General features: G+C 36.9%; 1 protein-coding gene across 12 annotated transcripts in view; it reads left to right on the forward strand.

The window, feature by feature from the left end:
* FSIP1 (fibrous sheath interacting protein 1) overlaps window positions 1-21,249 on the forward strand; it is a 90,376-nt gene that overhangs the window by 12,787 nt on the left and 56,340 nt on the right. For 11 of the 12 annotated variants that reach the window (XR_011739365.1, XR_011739366.1, XM_071809333.1 and 8 more), the window contains 4 exons: window positions 181-281; window positions 1,003-1,110; window positions 6,629-6,793; window positions 14,287-14,424. Coding sequence is in view for 10 of the 12 variants with exons in the window: in XM_071809333.1 (XP_071665434.1) it covers window positions 181-281; window positions 1,003-1,110; window positions 6,629-6,793; window positions 14,287-14,424 (512 nt within the window). In the remaining 2 variants the exon portion in view is untranslated. The remainder of the gene's footprint in view (window positions 1-180; window positions 282-1,002; window positions 1,111-6,628; window positions 6,794-14,286; window positions 14,425-21,249) is intronic. The other variant, XM_071809326.1, reaches the window with a different exon arrangement.

A 21,249-nucleotide genomic window follows, 5' to 3' on the forward strand; every position in this document is an offset into this window, starting at 1 on the left:
ATAGTTATGCTTTAAATATAGCAATGTAGTTTATACAAATAATGAAAAGAGCATATACAAAGTTTGTTTATCTGCTTTATATGTTTGTTAAAGATTTAAATGAGGTTGTTCTTACTACAGCTCTCATTCAATCAGAAAAAGAATGATAATAACTCAGCACTTTTATTCTTCAAACTTCAGATTATCCAAGGGAATTAGAAACAAATGAAATCCTTAATCAAGCAGAAAAAATGCATAGCAAAAGTAAAAGCAACGAGGATTTAATTAAAAAGAACATTGAGGTAAGCATTAAAGCATAACGTTATTAACATTTTTTTTAAATGGTAAGTAAAAAATAGTACTTCTGGAGACAGTTGTTTTTTAATCAGGAACACTAAAAGCTAATTAGGCATAAACTAAAAAATCTTGCTGTTAAATGTGTTGTTTATGGCACGATACTGTATAAGATAGTTCTCATCTTGAACGCTTATATTGAAACTGCTTCTACATACTTGCTAAAGAGTACCGGAAACTGAATTGTTCTGTTTGTGCCTGGACGTAGCTTGTTTTGAGGGCAAATATTTCCTAAGACTTTCTTTAAATGTGTTTACCATTAGGTTAAAGGAAGATGTTTTTAGGTATAGATAAGGAGTTGGTATGCAGGTTGTTCATGTATAACCTGCATGGGACCCTTATTTACAGAAGGCTGCTTTCTGTCAGAAACAGATGCCTTGATTTTTCATGCCTCCCCTCCCCCCCCCCTTTTTTTTCCTGTGAAGACATAGTGATAAAGATTTTTCATTCAATGAAAGACATCTGTCCCCCTCCCCTTGCTGTATCAAAGACTGTTACAAGATTATCAATTTATTATATATAGGCTGCTAGACTTTTCTGTCAGAGCAGTAATTTGGCAATAAGCAAGATTTGGATGTAAATTTCACAAAGTTTAAAAACTGGTTGGGTTCTGTTTGAGGTGATGGAGTTCTAAAGTTTGTTTATTTTTTCTTTTTGTAAATATTTCAGCTAGCAAAGGATTCAGGAAACCAGATTGTTATGCTTGAGGGAGAAAGGAAAAGGCTAATTGAACTATTGAAAGATACAGAAGATGGAATTGAATTGCAAAGTCTTGAGGTGTGGTAACTTTAATTTGTACTGTCCTGTTGTATTTGGTTTATTTTTACAGTAAATCTGAATTTGATTTGGTTTTAGTCCTACCATGAGCAACCTACTGAGACATGAGAAAAAAGCTGGACAAATCCAATTGGCTTTGTTTCCAAGGCTGAACACCAAGCTTGCAGGTTGACTTATTTATCTGTGTAAAATACTCATCAGTTAATGATATTGCACAGAGATGTTTGACTCCCCTGACATAGTTTAGCATTAAAAAAATGCAGTGGAAGGCCCTTTGGTCTAATGCTGATATGCTGCTTAGGAGAACTGATTTTTATTGTACTTTTAATTTCTTGCATATTAGAAGAACAAAGCTAAAGCTCACTGGATCATTATTTAATTTATTTTTTGTCTGTGCATTTAAGAAAAGATTCAAGTTCTTCTATTAGATATGCTTGTAACAGGTTTGGCTTTATAATCTGACATAAGGGTGACAAAATGTTTAGCTAAAACAATTCTTTATCCAGCCTTGGAACAGGAAGAAACTGTAGGGAGAGCGTTGTGTGATTTTTGTTTTGTTGCTCTTTTGTTTATCTCTTCTTGTTGGAAAGGTTGGTGTTTGATTAACAACACTGTCTCTTCTGTTCTTTCCTAATCAAGGCCATGTTTCCATTTGAGGAGAAGGGCCTTCATTTGATAAACATCAGCATTTAAAGATAGGAAGATGTTTTAAACAGCTTTCTGTCAGTAAACATCATTGCCTTCTGGCCTAGAGAATCCTTTTTCTTTTTTTTTTTTTTTTAAGAATTTATTATTTTAATGATTGCAAAAGTCGTCTCGCACAATATGTAGTTATTGGGTTTTTATTTTAAGCTAGTGTACTTCACAAAATTTAGAGGCATTTATGCAGAATAGCTAATGCAAATGCATTGTGCAGGTGCAATGTGCACCTTTTTTACTTTTTCACCAATTTTTGATACAATGAACAAGACTGGAAATGGTAATTTGTGGTCTAGTCTGTACTAGATAATCTCTTTAAAGAAAACAGCTCCTAAATCTACTGCCAAAATAGAATAAAAGAGAGGATAATACTTAGTTATTTAAACCTGTCTAGTCTGGAAATGGAGTCTTCCTCTCATTCCAATTATATTGTGGGTGAGGCATTTCCTGTGGCTGCCTTGTAACAGTGATCATGAGGAAATTATCAGCTAATGAGTAATCTAGACTGCTTCAAGCTGGCCCAGGTAACTGTCCAGCTGATGACCACTTTCATTGTATTTCATTCTGTCTTTTTAAAAGCTGGTGAAGCTACATTGGCTAAAGTAAATGTCTTGGAGGTTATCAATCAAGGTACAGCTGGCAATGCTGTATGAATTCCTTTGTATAATGTAATGGGGATTAGATAACTTCATTTGACTCGCACTACTAAATATGTCAAATATACAAACAGCACTTCTCACTTTTTAGAAAAAGGGTTTTATGAGTATTTAAAGTATTTTAGAAGTACATATTAATGCTAATCTAATTGTCAAAGCTGCAGGGGTATAATTTGTTTCAGATGTTCCACAGTAATAAGTACTGACTGTGCAGTTATGAAAGTGTTGTTCTGCAGCTAATGAGCCCAGTTCCAGCTTAACTGACTCCTGGGGAGTCTTTTCTGTGTGTTTGCACTGTGCTCTTCAATGTTGCATTAGAGATGGTTAGCATGGCACAAGTGTAGTACCACATTGGACACTTGTGATGGTCACTTCCACAAAGCTGGCAAGCTTGTAGAGATATTTCTGAGTTACTCTTCTGGAGTCAGGTCATATCTGGTCAGGCTTACCAGTTGTGTCATCATACTTGCATGAGAAAGCATTAGAAGAACTGATTTTATTTGACAAAAGAAATTACTCTTAAAAAAAAAAAAAAATTAGTATGGCGTAGTTTATGACAGGTGTTTGGGGCTTTTTTTTTTTTTCTATTTGCAACTGGTGTGCTTTAGGGTAATGGGGATGAACCAGGGATGACCTCATAGGAGTGGTATTGTAATTGGAAGCTGGTATTTCCTGCTCTGGTGTGGATGTGGCTGCTTGAATAGCCAGAGGACTAATCTGGAACCTGTAAGGGAGTGGCGGACATGAATCCCTTGCAAGACAGATGTTGAATTCTCAGGGCAAGGTGCTGGCCCTCTTTTGTTAGAAAAAAGAAAGGAAACCAGCAACAGACTCTTGTCCTCCCCTACGTACCTGCCCTGCCCTCCTAAGATCCTACCTGGTGTTTTTTTGTTGTCAGGACAGAGATAGAATCTACTAGTGTCATTCCCAGTGAGTGGTGGTTGTGCAGACCTGATTCCCTGAGGGTGAGACAGGACTACCAGGTTACTGTGGAGAACCTGCATCTGTTTGTGAATATGAGCTCATTGGTTTGGGTTACATGGGACAAACTCACTTATAATATGCAGCTCTCTGTAGTATCAGCACTTAGTTATATTGGTTAGTCAGATGTTACTGCTATCAATAGAAAAAAGTCATGTAAATCAAGATCAGGAAAAGAACTCTGTGCTCTTTGTCTCTCCCAGTGCTTCTGTGATAACACACTGGGGCTCTAGAAGGGTGGCAGCTGCTCACTCCAGAGCAGTTCCATTGGTTTCCTATGGATGCCTTGTTTTCTTTGGTGGTATATTGCAAGTGTCATATTACATCTCTTACCCTCATGCGGGATGACCGAGGAAACTACAGGCCATCCCTGAAAAGGTGATGGAACAACTCATTCTGGATGTCATCTCCAAGCATGTGGAGAAAAAGAAGGTTATCAGGAGGAGTCAACATGGATTCACCAAGGGGAAATCATGTTCAACCAACCCAATAACCTTTTATGATTGTATGACTGGCTGGATCAATGAGGGGAGAGCAGCAGATATTGTCTACCTGGACTTCAGCAAGGCTTTTGACACTGTCTCTCACAACATCCTCAGAGGAAGTGCAGGTAGGATGAGTGGACAGTAAGATGGATTGAGAACTGGCTGGATGGCAGAGCTCAGAGGGTTGCGATCAATGGTGCAGAGTCTATTTGGAGGCCTGTAGTTAGGGAGGTTCCCCAGGGGTCAGTACTGGATCCAATCTTGTTCACCCTGTCCATCAATGATGTGGATGAAGAGACTGAGTGCATCCTCAGCAAGTTTGCCGGTAGTACCAGACTGCAGGGGAATGGTTCATACAGCAGAAGGCTGTGCTGTCATTTAGTGAGACCTGGGCAGGCTGGAGGACTGGACAGAGAAGAACCTAATGAAGTTCAACGCAGGCAAGTATAAGGTCGTGCACCTGGGGAGGAATAACCCCAGGCACCAGTACACGTTAGGGGTGGACCTGATGGAAAGCAGCACTGCAGAGAAGGATTTGGGAGTTCTGGTGGACTACAGGTTGATCATGAGCCAGCAGTTTGCCCTTGTGGCTAAGAAGGCAAATAGTACTTGGGGTGCATTAGGAAAAGTGTGACCAGCAGGTTGAGGGAGGTTCTCCTCCTCCTCTGCTCTGATGAGGCCACATCTGGGGTACTGTGTCCAGTTCTGGGACAAGGGATCACTGGAGGGAGTCCAGCAGAGGGCTACGAAGATGATGAGGGGTCTGGAGCATCTTTCTTATGAGGAGAGACTGAGAGAGCTGGGTCTGTTCAGCCTGGAGAAGAGAAGGCTGAGAGGGAATCTCATCAATGCTTATAAATATCTTAAAGGCGGGTGTCAAGTGGATGGGACCAGACTCCTTTCAGTGGTGCCGAATGACAGGACGAGAGGCAACGGGCACAGATTGAAAGATAGGAGGTTCATCTAAACAGGAGGAGAAACTTCTTTACTTTGAGGGTGACAAAGCACTGGGACAGGCTGCCCAGAGAGGTTGTGGAGTCTCATTCTCTGGAAACATTCAAAACCCGCCAGGACACATTGCTGTGTGATCTGCTCTAGGTGAACCTGCTTTAGCAGGTGGGTTGGACTAGATGATCTCCAGAGGTCCCTTCCAACCTCAACCCTGCTGTGATTTTGAGATTTGGCTACAGGTGGTTTCTGCCATGGCATCAACCATTCCAAGTCTAGTTTTGGTCAGGCTTTCTCTCTTTTCACTCGTATGGAAAGTGGTTGTCCCTTTAGACATAGGTGCTGATTGTATTTCCTTCTTTGACTTGCACAGGAGTCTGTTGCTCACACTTCCTTCAGAGGATGATAGAGAGTAGTGTAGTAAGTTCCACTTTACTTGGACTTCTAATGTGCTGCTGTGCAGGTGTGATTGAGTGTATCCCAGAAGAGATGTCTCTCTGCATTTGCTGCCAGGCTTTGAGATGTGAGTTCATTGGGGAATTTGACAAGAAGTGTTAAGTGTAGTTGAGAAAGTCTCGCTTTTATGCCTCTTGACTTGCATTTTTCTTTTTAAAAGTAAAAAAAATATCTTGCTGTGTCAAGTTTGCTATATGGTCAACTCTCTGTACACTTCCTTGGACTTAAGCTGTAATAAGGCGTCTCCACAATAAGAGGACAGTTATAGTGCAGTTTGAGGGCTGTGCTTTTCCATTTCAATATTAGTGTGGAAAACGTGAGCTTGCAGCATGTTCTTTATGTTTGCTGTCTTAGGACTGGTAGATCTGTGTCTGCCAGACACTTTCTTCTTTGTCTCTATCCTCTGCACTATCTCGCCAAGGAGCACAACACTCCTAAAATTGATTTTCCTGTCAGTGGCATCATGAAGTGATACTTACTGTGCAGCACTGGACAGCACGATCTTTATGCAAGTTAGACCATGTCAAGAAATTATCCCTTCAAAAAGGAGCTAGGACTCCTATATTGATAAAATTCAGAAACCGCATCAAGTGAAGAGCTTGCATTGATGGCAGGGAGCTGTGGTTGGCATGGCATGGCATGAGACTCGTAAAGATTTGACTAACTTAGTTAAGAGGCTATAAAGTGAGATGCATCAGTAAGGAAACGGGGTTAGCTGTCCAAAGCGCTTCTTAGGCATAAGGAGAACTTTATCAAGGCAGACTTATAACTTTCAGAAAGTGGATGGGGAATCTGGGAGCTGGATGGTTGCTCTTTGGCCGACTGGCATGGAGGCGAAGCATCTGGCTTCAAGCAATTTTATTTCAGGGCTCTGAGTGGCTAGTCAGTGATGACACAAGCTTTTGACTTTTATGGGAATAAGTAAAATAATAGCAGAAGTCTGTTTAGGTTAACACAACACCTCTTTTGCTATTACATTTTAAAAATGCATGTAGATGCATGTGCTTTCTAAAAATCAAATGAAATATATATTTTTAAGTCCATTTGAGTTACTGCTTGGTTATACTTAAAAATGAAAAAAGAATGTCTCCAATTGTTCTGTCCATATCTGCTTTTGAGTATGTTTGGTACATGAATATTGGCAGATTTCAACTGCATACTAAGATGGATGAAAACTTACATTTTATTCTTAAGTATGGTTATTTGAAAAATAAATACATTTGATGTGTAACTGCCTTTAGAGTCTGTTTCCTTTGGGAGTAAGAATTAATTATTTTCTGTATCTTTCAATAGGAGGATGTATCTGCCTGGCTAGCACCAGGGGAAGGGTACACACCTGAACCAATGGAATTTCATCACCTCACTGAGATAGACATGAAACTTCATTTACTGTTATCTGATGGGGATTTTTCTGTCATTCCCAGCTCTTGCTCAAAATCTCCAAGCCAGATTTATCAGGTATATATATTACAGAACACAGCTTATGTTGTAGGTCTCTTGTTTGAAGTGTGTATTGAGATCTGATGTAATTGAAAATACAGCATGCCTCTGTATTTGTATTTTTTGCATTTTTTTTCAGTTATCATCTGTTTGTTCTCAAAATATATGTGTTAAAAGAATGAAGTGAAATCTTTGGCTATAGAAATCATACAGAGAAATAGTTGCTATTTTGAGTGGTATATAAGTCAAGGACTGTCCTGTTTTTAATATTTGCTGATTCCACACTTCCAACAACAAGTTTCATATGCAGGAATTGGTAACTTGGATGTTTTTAACTGTGTGAGGGCCTCAGTGGTTCTGTCAGCACAATAACACATTTTCCATGATAATTCATCTTCAGGAATTAGAATTAAGCTTCTTCTTACCTCAGGGTTCCAAAAATGCCTCTTAATTTATGATCTGAAATTACTAGTAAGCAATGTTAAAAACTGTAGATAATAAAATGAAATTGTATGTTGCTTGTTTATTTTGGCCTTTGTCTTTTGTCCTTGTCAGCAGTATTAAGAACCTTTGGGGTCTCTGCCTTGAGAAACTATTGTTTGAATTTTGTACGTAGAAGACTCCAGTTTATGCCATGCCTCAGTAATATTGCTCCTGATATAATGGGGAAAATACAACATAAAATACCACAACTCCTATTTTGCACTAATTTGCACAAAACTTGTTTACTTCTGTAGAATTTACAGTTTATAGACAGAGGCTCTGTAAGAGTCTATGTTGGCAAAGCTATGTTTTCAGTTAGCAGTGGATGAGAAACATCTCTTTGAATGCCTAAAATAACTGTAGGGTTTTTCTCCTTTTTTTTTTTTTTTTTTTTTCCTTAGAGAGTACTTTAATGTCATTTTTTTGTATTGACTTGTTTCTGAACTTCAGGTTTTGTTTTACCTATAGTAGCACTTTCTATTGCTCTGACAGTTCCAGATGAGTCACATTTCGATGTTGATAATTTATTCTACTAACTGGGCTTTAATATGTGAAATAGTTACTCCCTCTAGCGGGTAATCACACAAATGAAGTTATAACCCAGTAACTTAAGGTTCACGGACTGAGTTTCCAATGATTGCTGGATCTTTTGTCCACTGCTGTGAAACATCAGCTTGAAGTCAGCGTAACTGCCTATCACAGTGAACACTCTGTTTGCAAACGTTTGTCCAAGTGGTTGTAGCTTCCTTTTCAGGTAAAAGGTCAGAAGTATTTGAATAGTAACTTGCGTTTATATATATGCTTATTGAAGAGTAATGCGTTCTCTTTTCAAGTAAATATTAATCTTAACAACCAAAAAGAGAGAGTCTCCATAAATTGCCCTTCATTAGTGAAAAGCAGTTGCTCTCTGAAGAACTTTGTCTTGCAGCCTATAAAAGGCTTTCAGACATTGTAGTTCTGGGAAGCACCTACAGGATTCCATTTGTCATTTTTTTGTTTTGTTCAGTTAAACTTAAACATACGAGTAATTTTAATGAGAGCTACCAAACAATAGGACTATGTAAAGGTAGTTTTAGAAACTTAGAGAAAGAGCTGAACAGAATAAATACCAGTTGAAGTAAGTAGGGGGCTTTAGTTATTTATAACTGGATTTAGGACTCTAATTGCATAAATGCAAAATTATTAGCCCTCCCCCCTCCCCCCCAACGAAACAAACAACAAAACCAAAAGCTCCCATTCTGCAGCTAATTCCACAAGTGTCTTAACTTCCAGGTGCGAGTTGACTCCAAAATCCCATAGGTGCCTTTATTCCCACCTCTCTGTGTGTCCAGAGCTGCTTCTCTCAGCAGAGGACAGGATGTCCAGTGGTTGCCGTAATTTCATTGAGATCCAGACTTAGGGCAAGTCAGTGTTATGTTCTTTAAGAAGCCTGATTTGATTTGTGCGGTGTCTGGCACTGTGACACAACCAGGCTTGTTTATATTTACATAGAATTTCAGCTGCTATTTTTAATTTTATGGTAAGTGGGAGAGAAAATAATTGTCTCAGCTTTTAGAAACTTGGCTGCTTACTGTGGAGGCTTCGTACCAGGTCTAGCCTTTAGTTCTGTGTTCTTGGTTATGGTTATTTTTGTTTCGGTAGGTAAAATCACTCTTCAGTGCATACATAGCAATAACAATAGGTCAAGTTTTGAATTTGGTTACGTGAGTTCATTCTCAATACATTTTGTTTTCAGATTCCTTCAACAGTTGCTTTTTCAAAAACCCATGAAGCAGTAGCTGGAAAATTAGTGGCTATGTTGAGTTTAGAGAACTTCCTGTCAGAAGGCATGAAAAATGACATTTTAAATTTTATACAAGTACTTATTTGAAGTTCATTGCTGTTCATGGTCTTTTTAAAACAACCTTGGCTATCACAGTCAATGTAACCTAATATTGTTATATGCTGGAAATTTTAATGAATTTGCTTTTTAAAAAACTTATTATTCTTGAAGCATGAGTTCTGATATCAGAAAATGGGTGTGGGTGAGTCACAGAGCAATAGCATGATTTTTTGTACTGAATGTCTTTTGGAACCTGATGAAAGGCAACTGATACCTACCCAGAAAGGGTCTGAAGAAATAAACTGAATTATGCGTTTGCTAAAAAAAGGTCTTGTTTTGTGATATGTCAGGATGAATACCACATGCAAGACAAAGGCAGTGGCAGTTCTGGTTGTCCACACATTGTTTGTTTTAATTTCAAGTGTTTAATGACAAGATTTTCAATTGCTTCTTTAATTGACCACAGCAACTAACTGAGGAAATAAACTGGCTATCAGCCCTGAAAGACTGTTGTCCTGTGTAAAACTGGTCAAAAGTGGAACACATTTAATTTACTAATGGAGTGAAAGAAATATGCAGGAATTACCTTATTTATTAAGTATCACACATATTCTCTAAAGAGAGGTGAAATATTTGTTGGTGAGACTGGGGATCTGTATTATTCAAAACTGGTAGGGATCAGATGTTTCAAATAATTTATTTTACTCAGAGTTTCAGCTTAGATTGTATCACTGCTTCTCTCATAACCGAGGTCAATTCTGTAAACTTAATTACTAGATAAAGATGTTGGCGCAGGTGCTATGGAATGCAAATCTGAATGTCCTGCAATACTTATTTCTTAGGAGTGGTGGTGGTGGTTGTTGTTGTTTTTCAATTAAGGTGGCAGGAGAGGGCTAAAAAACTTCTGAAAGTACAGAATTTATTTTGAATGAGTGTAGTTGTTATGGGATGTTGATGAGTCTAGTTGTTATGGGAGTCTAATTTAGAATAGAATATCCTTTCCTTTGGAGAAGAGGCTGATTGCAGTGACATTAATCGTTCTTCTAAAAATCAGTACTGAAATTCTTTCTGATTTCCGCAAGATGTGGATTTCATCTGTTGCGGTTGAGTAGGGTATCATGCGTTAGTGATGGGGAACTCTGGGAAAAATTGTTAGCATGTAAATCATCTGCTTGGATATTCATTTGGAATTTTAGAAGTAATTAAAACAAAATTAGCTTAGAGTTGCATATCATAAAGCTGCACATTTTTTTTCTTCGACGAATTGCATTAGCTATAACTTCCAAATGCAAACACTTAATCACCACTGGCTCAGTGGGAGGGCTGCTTTCTGCCACTGGTAGATACTTTGGCAGGCTATAGGAACTATGCTCTAACTTTGAAATCTTTAGCAACTGGCTTTGATTATCCTGCCATAGCTGAGCTGTTACAGAGGCACATACAGATTCATCTTTTTGTGCCGTGAGCCCAGCTGGACTCAAAATGCTTTTCCATGACTAATGTTCTCTTTTACATCGAAATGTTTTTCATCAGAACTGTATTTCTCTCGGAAACCTTTCTTTGTTCCAGTGCCAACTTAATTAAATATTTAAAAATGCTTCTGTCTTACTTAATATTTTTGGAGAAGAACAAATTAAGTTGAATGTAATCCCAGAAGAGACAGGAAAATGGTAGGATGAAAAATATGAAGTGCAAGGCTGTGTGTAATAAGGACCTTTACCAACTTGAAAAACTGGAAAACTACCTGCAAATAAAAGAAAATGGAGATGTTGTTTTAAGAAACAATAATATCTGTCTGCTTGATTGTCTTATAAAGATCATTACTTTAATATTGTGTATTACTATGATTATTTCATACCTCATTTGGTTTCTTTTATCAGGGAAATATTCTGTTTTTCAACTATAGCAGTAGACTGTAGTTAACAGTTTAAAAATAAGTACTCAAAATGATACAAAATTCTGAAGATGTGCTACTATTTCAGTTAAAGAACTCTTTGATAACGTATACACTGTGCCTCCACTTCACCAATATGGAAGATTTTGACAGGTATCTCTTTTGCAGGGCACAGTTAGAAGCAGGTTAATAAATTGATCAATCAGTTTTGTGTCTCAAGCAGGTTGTATGACACTTTCATTAGGTGGGATTTTGTTTTTATTTATTTATAGAATTTTGGAGAAAAGGGAACACATAAAATAATTTTAGACATTTCAAATACTGGATATTTCTGTTTTGCTCGATTATCCTTACAGCTTTGGCTGTTGCTAAGTACTTATATCTTCCCTTGTGTAGTGTATCTTAACAGTTTTATTTTCTACCTCATCTTGAAGATTTTTAGATCTTTAATCTGAAATGGACTTCCACTATGTGCACATGCTATATAATTAAAACATAAGATGTTTTGAAGTATATAAAACATCAACAATGAAATGTTTTCCATGTTATAATACTTCCTGCATTTATTTAATGACATCTTGAGAAAAATATTAAACATTATAAAGTGGGGAAAAGTCTATTCAAGGATAAGAGAAATGAAAATGCAAGAATGACTGTGAAAGCAGCAGCATGATGCTCCACAGTGGGCAGATATCAAATAGAGTATTAGGAACAGTTATGACAGGAGTGCAGAATGAAACAGAAAGTATCACTGTGCTGCTGTACACATCTGCTTCGCATTTGTGCAGTTGTTGTCCCTGGATTTCACAACCAGTACAGAAAAATTAGAGAACTGGTTACCAGAATGCTCAGAAGCGTAGAAGGGCTTCTGTGCAAGGAGGGACTTACACAGAGCTTGGAAAAAGGAACAAGAGGGAATATGATTGAAATGTGATTGAGAGAATAAATAGTAACTTTTTTTTTTTTTTTGGTAGCATCTCATCTAAACAGACTTGTATGCATTGTGGATTTTAAAACAAATACTTTTTACTTTTGTTTTCTGGTAAATGTTCACAGTTCAACTTTTATCCAGTACACTCTGATAAGAATTGGTTAGGTATCATGGCAAGGATCAATATTCAGGAAAAATTTCTGCAGAATATAGTCATTATGTTTAGCCCAGTTAAGAAATGCTTTTGGTAGAACTATATTGACTTACTAGAGAAGCAACTGAGCTTAAAGTAATTTTGAGCGTGATAAAAGGAAAAATAAATTATGACACATAATTTTCCTAAAGTTTGAAGAAGTTGCTCATAGGTGCTTGCAGCAGCTGAGCTGTCTGTCAAATAAAATGTGTATTCCTGAAACTATTTGAAAGACTAGGACAGAGATCTGCATAAAACTTTGCTTCAAAAATGTGTGTGAAAAGGAAAATAAAAATTTGAAGGTAGTGATTTTTAAGATTTTATAACTCCTCTCACTGCCACCTTTTTAAATCTAGCTGGTACTGCTACAATAATGTTTTCATAGATGCTGTTTGCAGTTTGAGGTCTGTTCATCACTGAAGGCTGAGTTCATACAAAAATATGAAACCGTAGTTCATGCATACAAACCCCAAAATAAAATACTGGGGAGTATAATACAGTGCTTAGTGACTTCTCAGTACCACTAGTTGCATATTCATATAGGTGTATTCACAACATTGCTTTTTAAACCATAACTGCAGCTCTGATCTATGCTGACCACTAACTGCTCACGTGTCATTGTCTCTATACATGCACAGATGAAAGGATTTGATCTAGAAATGTAATTGCAGAAATAGGTCTGTCTTTTTTTTTTTTTTTTTAAGAAGAAGAAAGAATATGCTGCCATCATCTTCCTCCCTACCCTTCCATGAACAATTTATCTTGTATTAAAATCACTGGAAGAACAAAGCTACAGAAAAGCAATTCCTCTTATTAGAGGGAGCTTCAGTTGTTATACTTGAAGCTGCTTTGCCAACTCTATATTTATGTTGCAGATATAAAGGTCGTATCTTTATTTCATGTATTAATAAGCACAAGTTTAAATAAGACTTTTTAAAATTTATTCTGCATAGATGTCGGTTATACAGATTTCTTGCCAATGGGCGTGACTTTTAATTAAAAAAACCCCTCTCTCTGTATTTAGAAGCCTGGCTTTAGACAATATTAAGAATTTGGCCTTAGGTGGCCCAGATTAAGCTTCAGTTCATTTGTGAGAGATTCTAGACATTAACAGGTGATACTATTTATATCTCTCTCTGTTACAGGGAAATTTACTGGCATTTTGGTACTGCCAGGTATTGATGAATGTAAATATATATTCAAAGATTCATACTGTGTTAAAATAAGTTTATTTTCAGGCAACTAATAGTTTGGTTTAAATGTCAGAACTCCGAGGTTTATCTGATGTGTAGAAAAAGTTGTTTTCACATGCTCACAGTTTCATATGTAATGTAGTTGTAAATTTTTCTGTTGAATGTTAAATTGCAAAGGTTGTTTTTCTTTCCAGTTTGACACACTGCTGGAAAATTGTTTTATTTGTGTGTGTTTATTAAGATTACTTGAGCTACTTCTGAAAATAAGAATGTATGTTCCTTTGGTTTTAATTGACGTTTTTCCCCCCTCTACCATTATTTGGGTTCCTTGGGTTCTTCCATAGGATCTTTCATTTGCAAGAGAAAACTCTGTTTTTTTCCAATTACGTCTTCACTGTTTTACTGATAATTTAGATCATTAAGAATTATCATTATGTGTAATATTGAATGCTGAATGTATTCAGGACTGATACAAACTTTAGAATCCAATGCAAAGCTACCGAAGGATGTGAGAATGCCTAACACAAATCTGTAATAGTGGTTGTGCGTCTAACTCCAGCTTACGGAGAGAGAGTTACTTCTAGTTTACCATGATATCTAGTAAACAAAACCTACAGTAATTCCAGTTCTTCCTGTCCCTTGTGGCCTAATTCTGATCCCACTGTGGTTAATAGGAGCAAGCTCTGAACCCCTCATTCAGTCTCCCCAATTCTCAGTGCATTTTTATTGTTGTAGAATTTAAGGATCCAAGTGTTAGCTCTGAAGGCTAAGAAATGCCTCTTAAAATGTGAAAGGGAAGAATTCTTTTATTGAAATAAATACAGCTTTATGTTTAGTTATTATATTTTAAAATATGCATAATGAAAATTATAAATTTGAGAAATGTGAAATAGTCACTTTATTGTAAACATTTCAGTGTTTTCCTAATAGAAATCCAAAGAACATTCATCTGGCTTTGAAGCAATATAACTTCTACCTATTCCTCCTTTTGTCAGGAGTCTTTGGTTTATGCAAACAGAAGCCTAGAAACAGTTCCAGGTGAAAAGGTTCTGCGAGACAACAGGGAACAACGTGATCAACAAAATCGTCTGAGAGAAATAGATCATCAGCTGCAATCTCTAGAGAGAAATCCTGTAAGTCTCTTATTTTTGTTGTATTTTTCTCCCCTCAGTTTGAAAACTTTGGAAGTTATCATACCACATATCTTAAAATAAAATTGAATTCAACAACCTTGTGTAAATTCCTAAAGGAATTCCGAAAGAACTATACAAACGAAAGTCTCAAATAGTTTTTCTTAATCTGGAAAACATATTTTTCAGTCGTAATGCATGTTTCCTATTAATATAGTGTCTTTCAGAGTGAAAGAATATATTCTCCTCTTTTCCTGCCAAAAGGGGAATCCATAAATAATCATATATAAATACATCCTAAAATGCTTTTTTTTTTTTTTTGTGGCTTATATAATTCAGTGTTCTTTGAAGGACTTAGTCTGGCAGGAATGTTGTATACATTATGTTATTGTGTGATTTAGTTTTGGTGAATTCATTTAGCATAGTTGTGTAACTTAGTTTTCATTGAATACATGAATTTCAGAGGTGCAAGGGCCTTTAAAAAAGGAGCATATAAGTTAAATGGTAGTAGAAAATTTTACTGATTTAGAATAAGTGCATCACATCTCGTACTTAGTACTACTGGGAGTAAAAGTTGGTAGGGAAAAGGCAATTAAAAATCCAAGAGGATCTTATTGTTTACTTAGTAGGCAGAAATTATGTTTATTTCTAAGAGAGCCAGGACTGACAACCTAAAACTTACATGCCTCTCTCAAGTAATATATTGCCATTGTCTTTCAGTAAGTATAATTTATTACATTATTCTCAAGTTACAATAAAGAAATTTAACTAAAAACTGGGGACAGGGGAACCTCAAGGACTTCAGAAATCTTTTTACTCAGTTTTAAACATACATTGTGAACATGCTGTTTCATCTGTGCTGGAAGAACTACAAAGCAGCCTGTACAGAAGAGAAGTAAGGAGAAAATATATAAAACGTTTTAAAAAGGAATTCAAAAGGAAAAAGGAGAGTCTTAAGATGGTGCAGTTGTAATTTGTTTGGCCTCAAAGCCAATGTAGGTATTTGTTTTTATGTTGGATGAGTGAAGACCACAGGAAGAAAAGCTCTTTCCTTGTTTAGTTGTGTTGTGGTTTTTTGTTGTTGTTGTTGTTGTTGTTGTTTTCCAAATTACTTTCTACAGAAGTCTAAAGGTTTGCCTTGCTCAGGTGAAGTCAGGAATGAAACTTCTGAAAACTCAGAAGAACATTACTGAGCTGTCAGGAGCATTTTAAACCTGGATATATGTGCATACTTTAAAGATTTTAACATCTTTGTTTAGTGTTAGTTTTCTGCTTTGAGATGAGAAAGCTTTTGTTTTTCCATAGCATGTGCTATGTGGAGAAGTCTAACTAGTATGGTAGTATGAGGGACTGAGATGAGATGACAGCTGGCACAGGTAACCTGATGAAGCTGAATTTTTACTTGGAAACAACCAAGTATTTTGGTACATTAGCAAGAGGCATCAGTATAGGTAATGGACATAAAAGAGGTATGTAAATAAAGAAAGTGGTGACTGGGAATAGTGAGTATGGGTTTAAGGATAAGTCATGCTTGAACAACCTGATTGCTGCCTTTGAAATTACTGCATCTGCTTTGTAGGCTGGAGGCCAGGGCTGCCACGCATTGGGAGTTAGGCTGGAGCAGGGGCCTGACAAGAACTGGATGAAATTTGTTAAGGACAAATGCAGAGCTCTGCATTAGAGGAACAACCCCCTCTACAAGTGCAAGGTGGAGCCTGGGTGGCCAGGGAGCAGCCCTGCTGAAAAGGACCTGGCATCATTGTGGACAATACACTACGCATGAGCCAGCAGTGTGCCTCACAGGGATGAAAGGGTTAACAGCATGCTTGGCTGTATCAACATGAGCATAGCTAGTACATTAAGAGAATTAATGTACTTTACCTGGCACTCATTAGACTGTGTCTAAAGTATTGCACCAAGTTTTGGGCTCCCCAGTAAAGAAAAATGATACATGTGAGCAAGTTCACCAGGGGCCCAATGATAGGATTTGGGGCTAAAGCACTTAACCGGTGAGGCTGAGGAGACTTGGTTTGCTTAACCTGGAGAAGAGATGGCTCAGGTGGACCTAAGAGTACCTTTCCAATAGCAGAGAATGCATTACAGAGAAGATGGAGCTGTCATATCTCTACCGAGTTACATAGTGGGAGAGAAAGAGACAATGTTAATAAACTGAAATATGAAGATTCCAACAGGATTTAAAGAAAAAACAAACAAGAAACCTCTGAGGGAGGGTAATTAAGAATTGGAAACAGGTTGTGTGGAGATACTGTGAAATCTCCATCCTTGAAAATTTTGGAGGCCTGTCTGGACAAAGCTGTGAGGCATTTAATCTGGTCTCATAGCTGACCCTGCTTTGAACCAGAGATTGGACTAGAGACTTCCTGACACTCCCCCTCCCCAGGCTGATGATCTTTTTTTGATTCTACAAGGAAAAGATTAAGGATTTTTCTACATTTCTCAAATGGTAATCTTTCTTTATTGCTACACTGAAGAAAAAATAGTGTGTTTTCATGGCTGTGCATTGTAGAAATTTGTTTCTTGTGATTTGAGTGTTTTTCATGTAGTCATAGAAACAAAAATATATGAGTTTGTGTCAGACCAAAAATGCATGTAGTCTACCTTTGGCTTGTGGACATCTTTATTCAGCAGCAGGCTTCTGCACTGATCAGGGTTACGACAAACACTGTTCCAGGTATCTTTTGTCACCCTCAAAAAGGGAACTCCAGTGCAGATCAAAGACTTCAGACAAGGAGACAGTGATTGTTTTAGAGGCTGTTCACTTGTGTGTGTGTGACTACAGTAAGGCGGCATATTTAGCTCTTATCTGTTCACGGTACCAAAATAATAATAGAACTTCATTTTGATACACTGCTCTATTTTAGTAAACAGTTAAAATATGGGAGAGCAATAAATAGAGGAATTCTGTGGACTTCAGTATATTGAATAGGTTAATGGGTAAACAGATAAAATATATCTGTGTACTCTCAGATTTTCCCAGTCATTGACCCTTATATCACTTTTTGTCACTACTGACCTTGTTCATGAGGCAAACACAATCTGAGGAAATGCGTCTGGGAACTGTATGATGTCTACAGCAGGCCTGGGAAATGCAGTGGACTGCTGACTCACTCAAATATTTTGTGTATAAATGGGTCAGTTCCAAGTCTTGGTTGGATTATAACAGTATCATTTGGTATCACATTGCATGCAGACTCTTGCAACATACCACACAGTTTTTCTTTGGCTAGATTGTGTGCATTTAGAACTCTAAATCGATAGACTGTCAGGTTAATTTACAGTGTTGATAAACATAGAATATGTCACCTATATCAGTGTGTAGCTCGTGGCCAGACTGGCATTGCTGCGAGCCAGGCAGCACCTGGTAAGGCTTCTTCAGGAGGACGTGCTGTGTCTTCTTGTCAGTTGCTGCTCTGTAGTGTGACTCTGAGGTCACAGTCTATGGATGTGAAATATTTGTGTATTAGGTTATCTGTGAGATACTTCGGTTGCCAGTGTAAATCAAGAAATATTGGACTCTGAATGAAAGTAGTTTTTTTTCTTCTAACAGTAAAGTAAAATATATAGAAATATACTTTCTGTGTGTGTGAACAAAAAACAGCCTTCAGAAAATACTGCTTTTTTAAATGAATATTTTCATGTACCTGATACCTTCTAATGTTATTTCTGCCAAACAGAGTTATTACTAGAGAAGATAGGAAAAAACCGCCATGATATCTCCTTGTGATGCAACATACATAATTGTATAAATTTTTCTTATTTGGTGTGGGAATGTCTAAAAGTCAGATACCTCTTACCCGGTGTGGCTTGGGTGCCTTGTTTCTATACCAAAGTAACATTTTGACCATCAATTCTGTAGCAGTGTTAGCAGCAAAACTGCCAGGAGACTGTGTGATGAAAAGCTAAACTGAATTCTTGGGTTGAGGAGGGGAGTACGTAGACGGCATGTTTCCAGAATAATTTAGCGGTATCTGGAAATACTGTGTGTTATTCAGTAGGTGGCACTCTTCACTGTATGTCAGAGGGAGAATGCCCAGCCGTGGTTCTAGGGGACATTATTACTGGTGAAAACGTTGCGATTTCTGTGGTATAAAACACAGGCTGTGAGAGATTGACTCTCACTTTTGGCAAGATTCCAGGTGTGCAGCTTTTAATGTTCAGTTGTTTTTCTAGGTTAGCTAATTAAATTGTCTCTTTAAAATTCAAGTTGCATTTAAATTTCTGTGTTACTCATTCCTAAACAAATGTAATTTGCTGAATAAAATTGGAAATAAATTCTCTGCTCTGAGTGGAGGAGGTGTTTTGTCAGCATTTAGGAATGTTATTTCTGAATGCATGGTTATACTGGGCTTTATAATTTTAAAAGATGTCTAAGAGATGACTTTTAAAAATGTACTTTAAAAAAGTCAATCAGATAAAATATTTTCTTGGTTTTGTTTCTTTTGTTTGTTTAGGTTTTGTAGGTGGAAATTATGGATAGTTTATCTAAGAAGAATTTAGCTCTGTGTGTTAGGGAGTAACTTGCAATAGGTGTAAAGGCTACTTTATTAATAGTTATGTGTATGGTAGAATGTTGTATTTCTTCCATTACTGCAAAATGAATTATTCAAATAGACTTGTGTAAGGTTAGCTTTACTCTGACCTTCTCTTTAAGGGGGAGGAATACATTAATCAAATTTCTGGAACAGGCTATTTAGTAGTTGCAGGCTTCTGAAAGATAACATTTATGGGATTCTCCACTACTCTTTACCTCATGTGTGCTGTGGGACCTCATGCTTTCAGCTAAGTCTGGAACTGAGCACACAAAACAAAGCTGGAAGATAAGACTTTAACATACTTTACAACTGATATTGAAACCAGAAAGTCTGTGAAGTATTATGCTTGAAGTAATGAAACTATAGGCTTTGGAATCTGAGTTCCTCCTTTATTTTTAAAAATGGTCCCCAGTGAATTAATATACTAAAGAATGTATTGTATGCATTGTGAATTTTCAATCCAACAGAAATGTATCTGTACTGTGATTTCTGAGACCTTGCTGAATTTCTTTTAGGTTTTAGTTTGACCTTAGTTCACTTGTTCTTCATTTGAAACCATGGCTGACTCTCTGCACATTCCTTCATCTTTCAGTTTCCTGGAAACCATTGAGCTTATCTTTGTTTTGTGAATTGCATTGTTAACTGCCGCTTCAAATAATGTTCAGCTGCCAAATGCGTGTTGCTGTGCATTAATGAAAAGAATTTTATATAGAAAGAATAATAAACGTAGTTATTTTTCAATGGTGGTTTCTACTAGTTGCCCATTTGTGATAATCCAGTAGCAAGTTTGAGGTGTTGAGTTTCTTCACGGCAGACAGTAGGTTTAAATGCCCATCCAAGCAAGCTGTTAAGTAAGATAGTTTCACCTTTGGCTGTATGTGTCTTTATTTAAAATGTCTTACACTGGAGGCTGATTCTTTGCAACCAAAATCTAGCCACAGGTTCTTGTTTTGGGGGTTTTGGTTAAATATATACATTCAAAAATATTTAAAATACATACTGGATATATATACCTATAATTGTGTGTACACACACGTATAAATATTGCTAGCTCTTAGCATGACTGAGGTGGATACTGATATCTACTTTAAAAAATAAAAGAGTCTGCTTACTTGCAGAAAGTACTTTTAAAACATAAACTAAATATTTTTTTCACTAGTCTTAAATTTAAATTTAACATCAGATGTCCATACATCTCTAGGAATTATTTTTTCACAAGCTTATGCAATCTAGTGGCCAAGCACAATGTGTGATTGTTAACTATTGAGATATTTTTTTTTGTATCACATAATATGAAATACAGGTTCTGTTATCTGAATACCTGAACTTTGCAGGAAAATGAGCAATTGGTGTGGATGATGCAGAGCAAAAATAGTAAATATATCTATGCTGTCAAAGTGCTTTGGTTACCTGTAGGAGCTTACTCCAAAAGACATGATTCTTGTCTTCTTGAATAAGATAATGCATATCTGTGGGGAAGGAAACCTCAGGATAAAAATAATTGTTGTTTAATGCTGGAGAAATTGTCACAAACCATTTCATAGTTTACTATGCATCAGGATGATGAGGGGGGTTGTTGTTTGACATTATTAACATTTTTTTCCTGAACCTGACTGAATTCAATGCAGCTGATCCTGAGTCTCTATTAGGCAACTTCCAGAAAAGGAGAGCAATTTGTTCCTGACTTCTACCATAATTTCTTTCTTCCCTCTTAAAGGGAAGAAGAGGGCAAGATAAAATCCTACCATATATTTGGAGAATAATTTGTCAGCTAGGCAATTCTGTAATACGGCTTTCATTACAGTTTCTGCAGAAATTAATTGCTAATACTTTTGAACACAGGAACATACCCATATTTTTTGCCTACACTGTGCAGTGGTGGTTCTTCTACATTCTTCTGACATGCTGTGCACTGACATATTAATAGCAAACATCTTTATTTCACTTCACATAATATCATGTAGAGGGTGGCTTCTGAATAAGCATATGCTTGTCCATGAAAGTAGGACTTGTTGAATAAAACATTTTCATAACACATTTCATGGCACCAAATAAAGGGAAAAAGGACAGTCTATCTAAATAAAGTTGAAGTTTACCACTTTCTACATTATTCTTTCAGAAATTATCTGCCAGGTCCTAGAGCTGATTGCCAAGTTGTTGCCAAACTTCAAACTGATTGTTTTTATTCAACTGTTACAAGAATTTGTTCTCATTATGTGATTGTACAAAATGGTTTCAGAATGAAATGTGCTAGCATTTCCACCTGGGAGAAAAT

Source organism: Patagioenas fasciata, chromosome 5 (assembly GCF_037038585.1).
Source record: "Patagioenas fasciata isolate bPatFas1 chromosome 5, bPatFas1.hap1, whole genome shotgun sequence".
NCBI lineage: Eukaryota > Metazoa > Chordata > Aves > Columbiformes > Columbidae > Patagioenas > Patagioenas fasciata.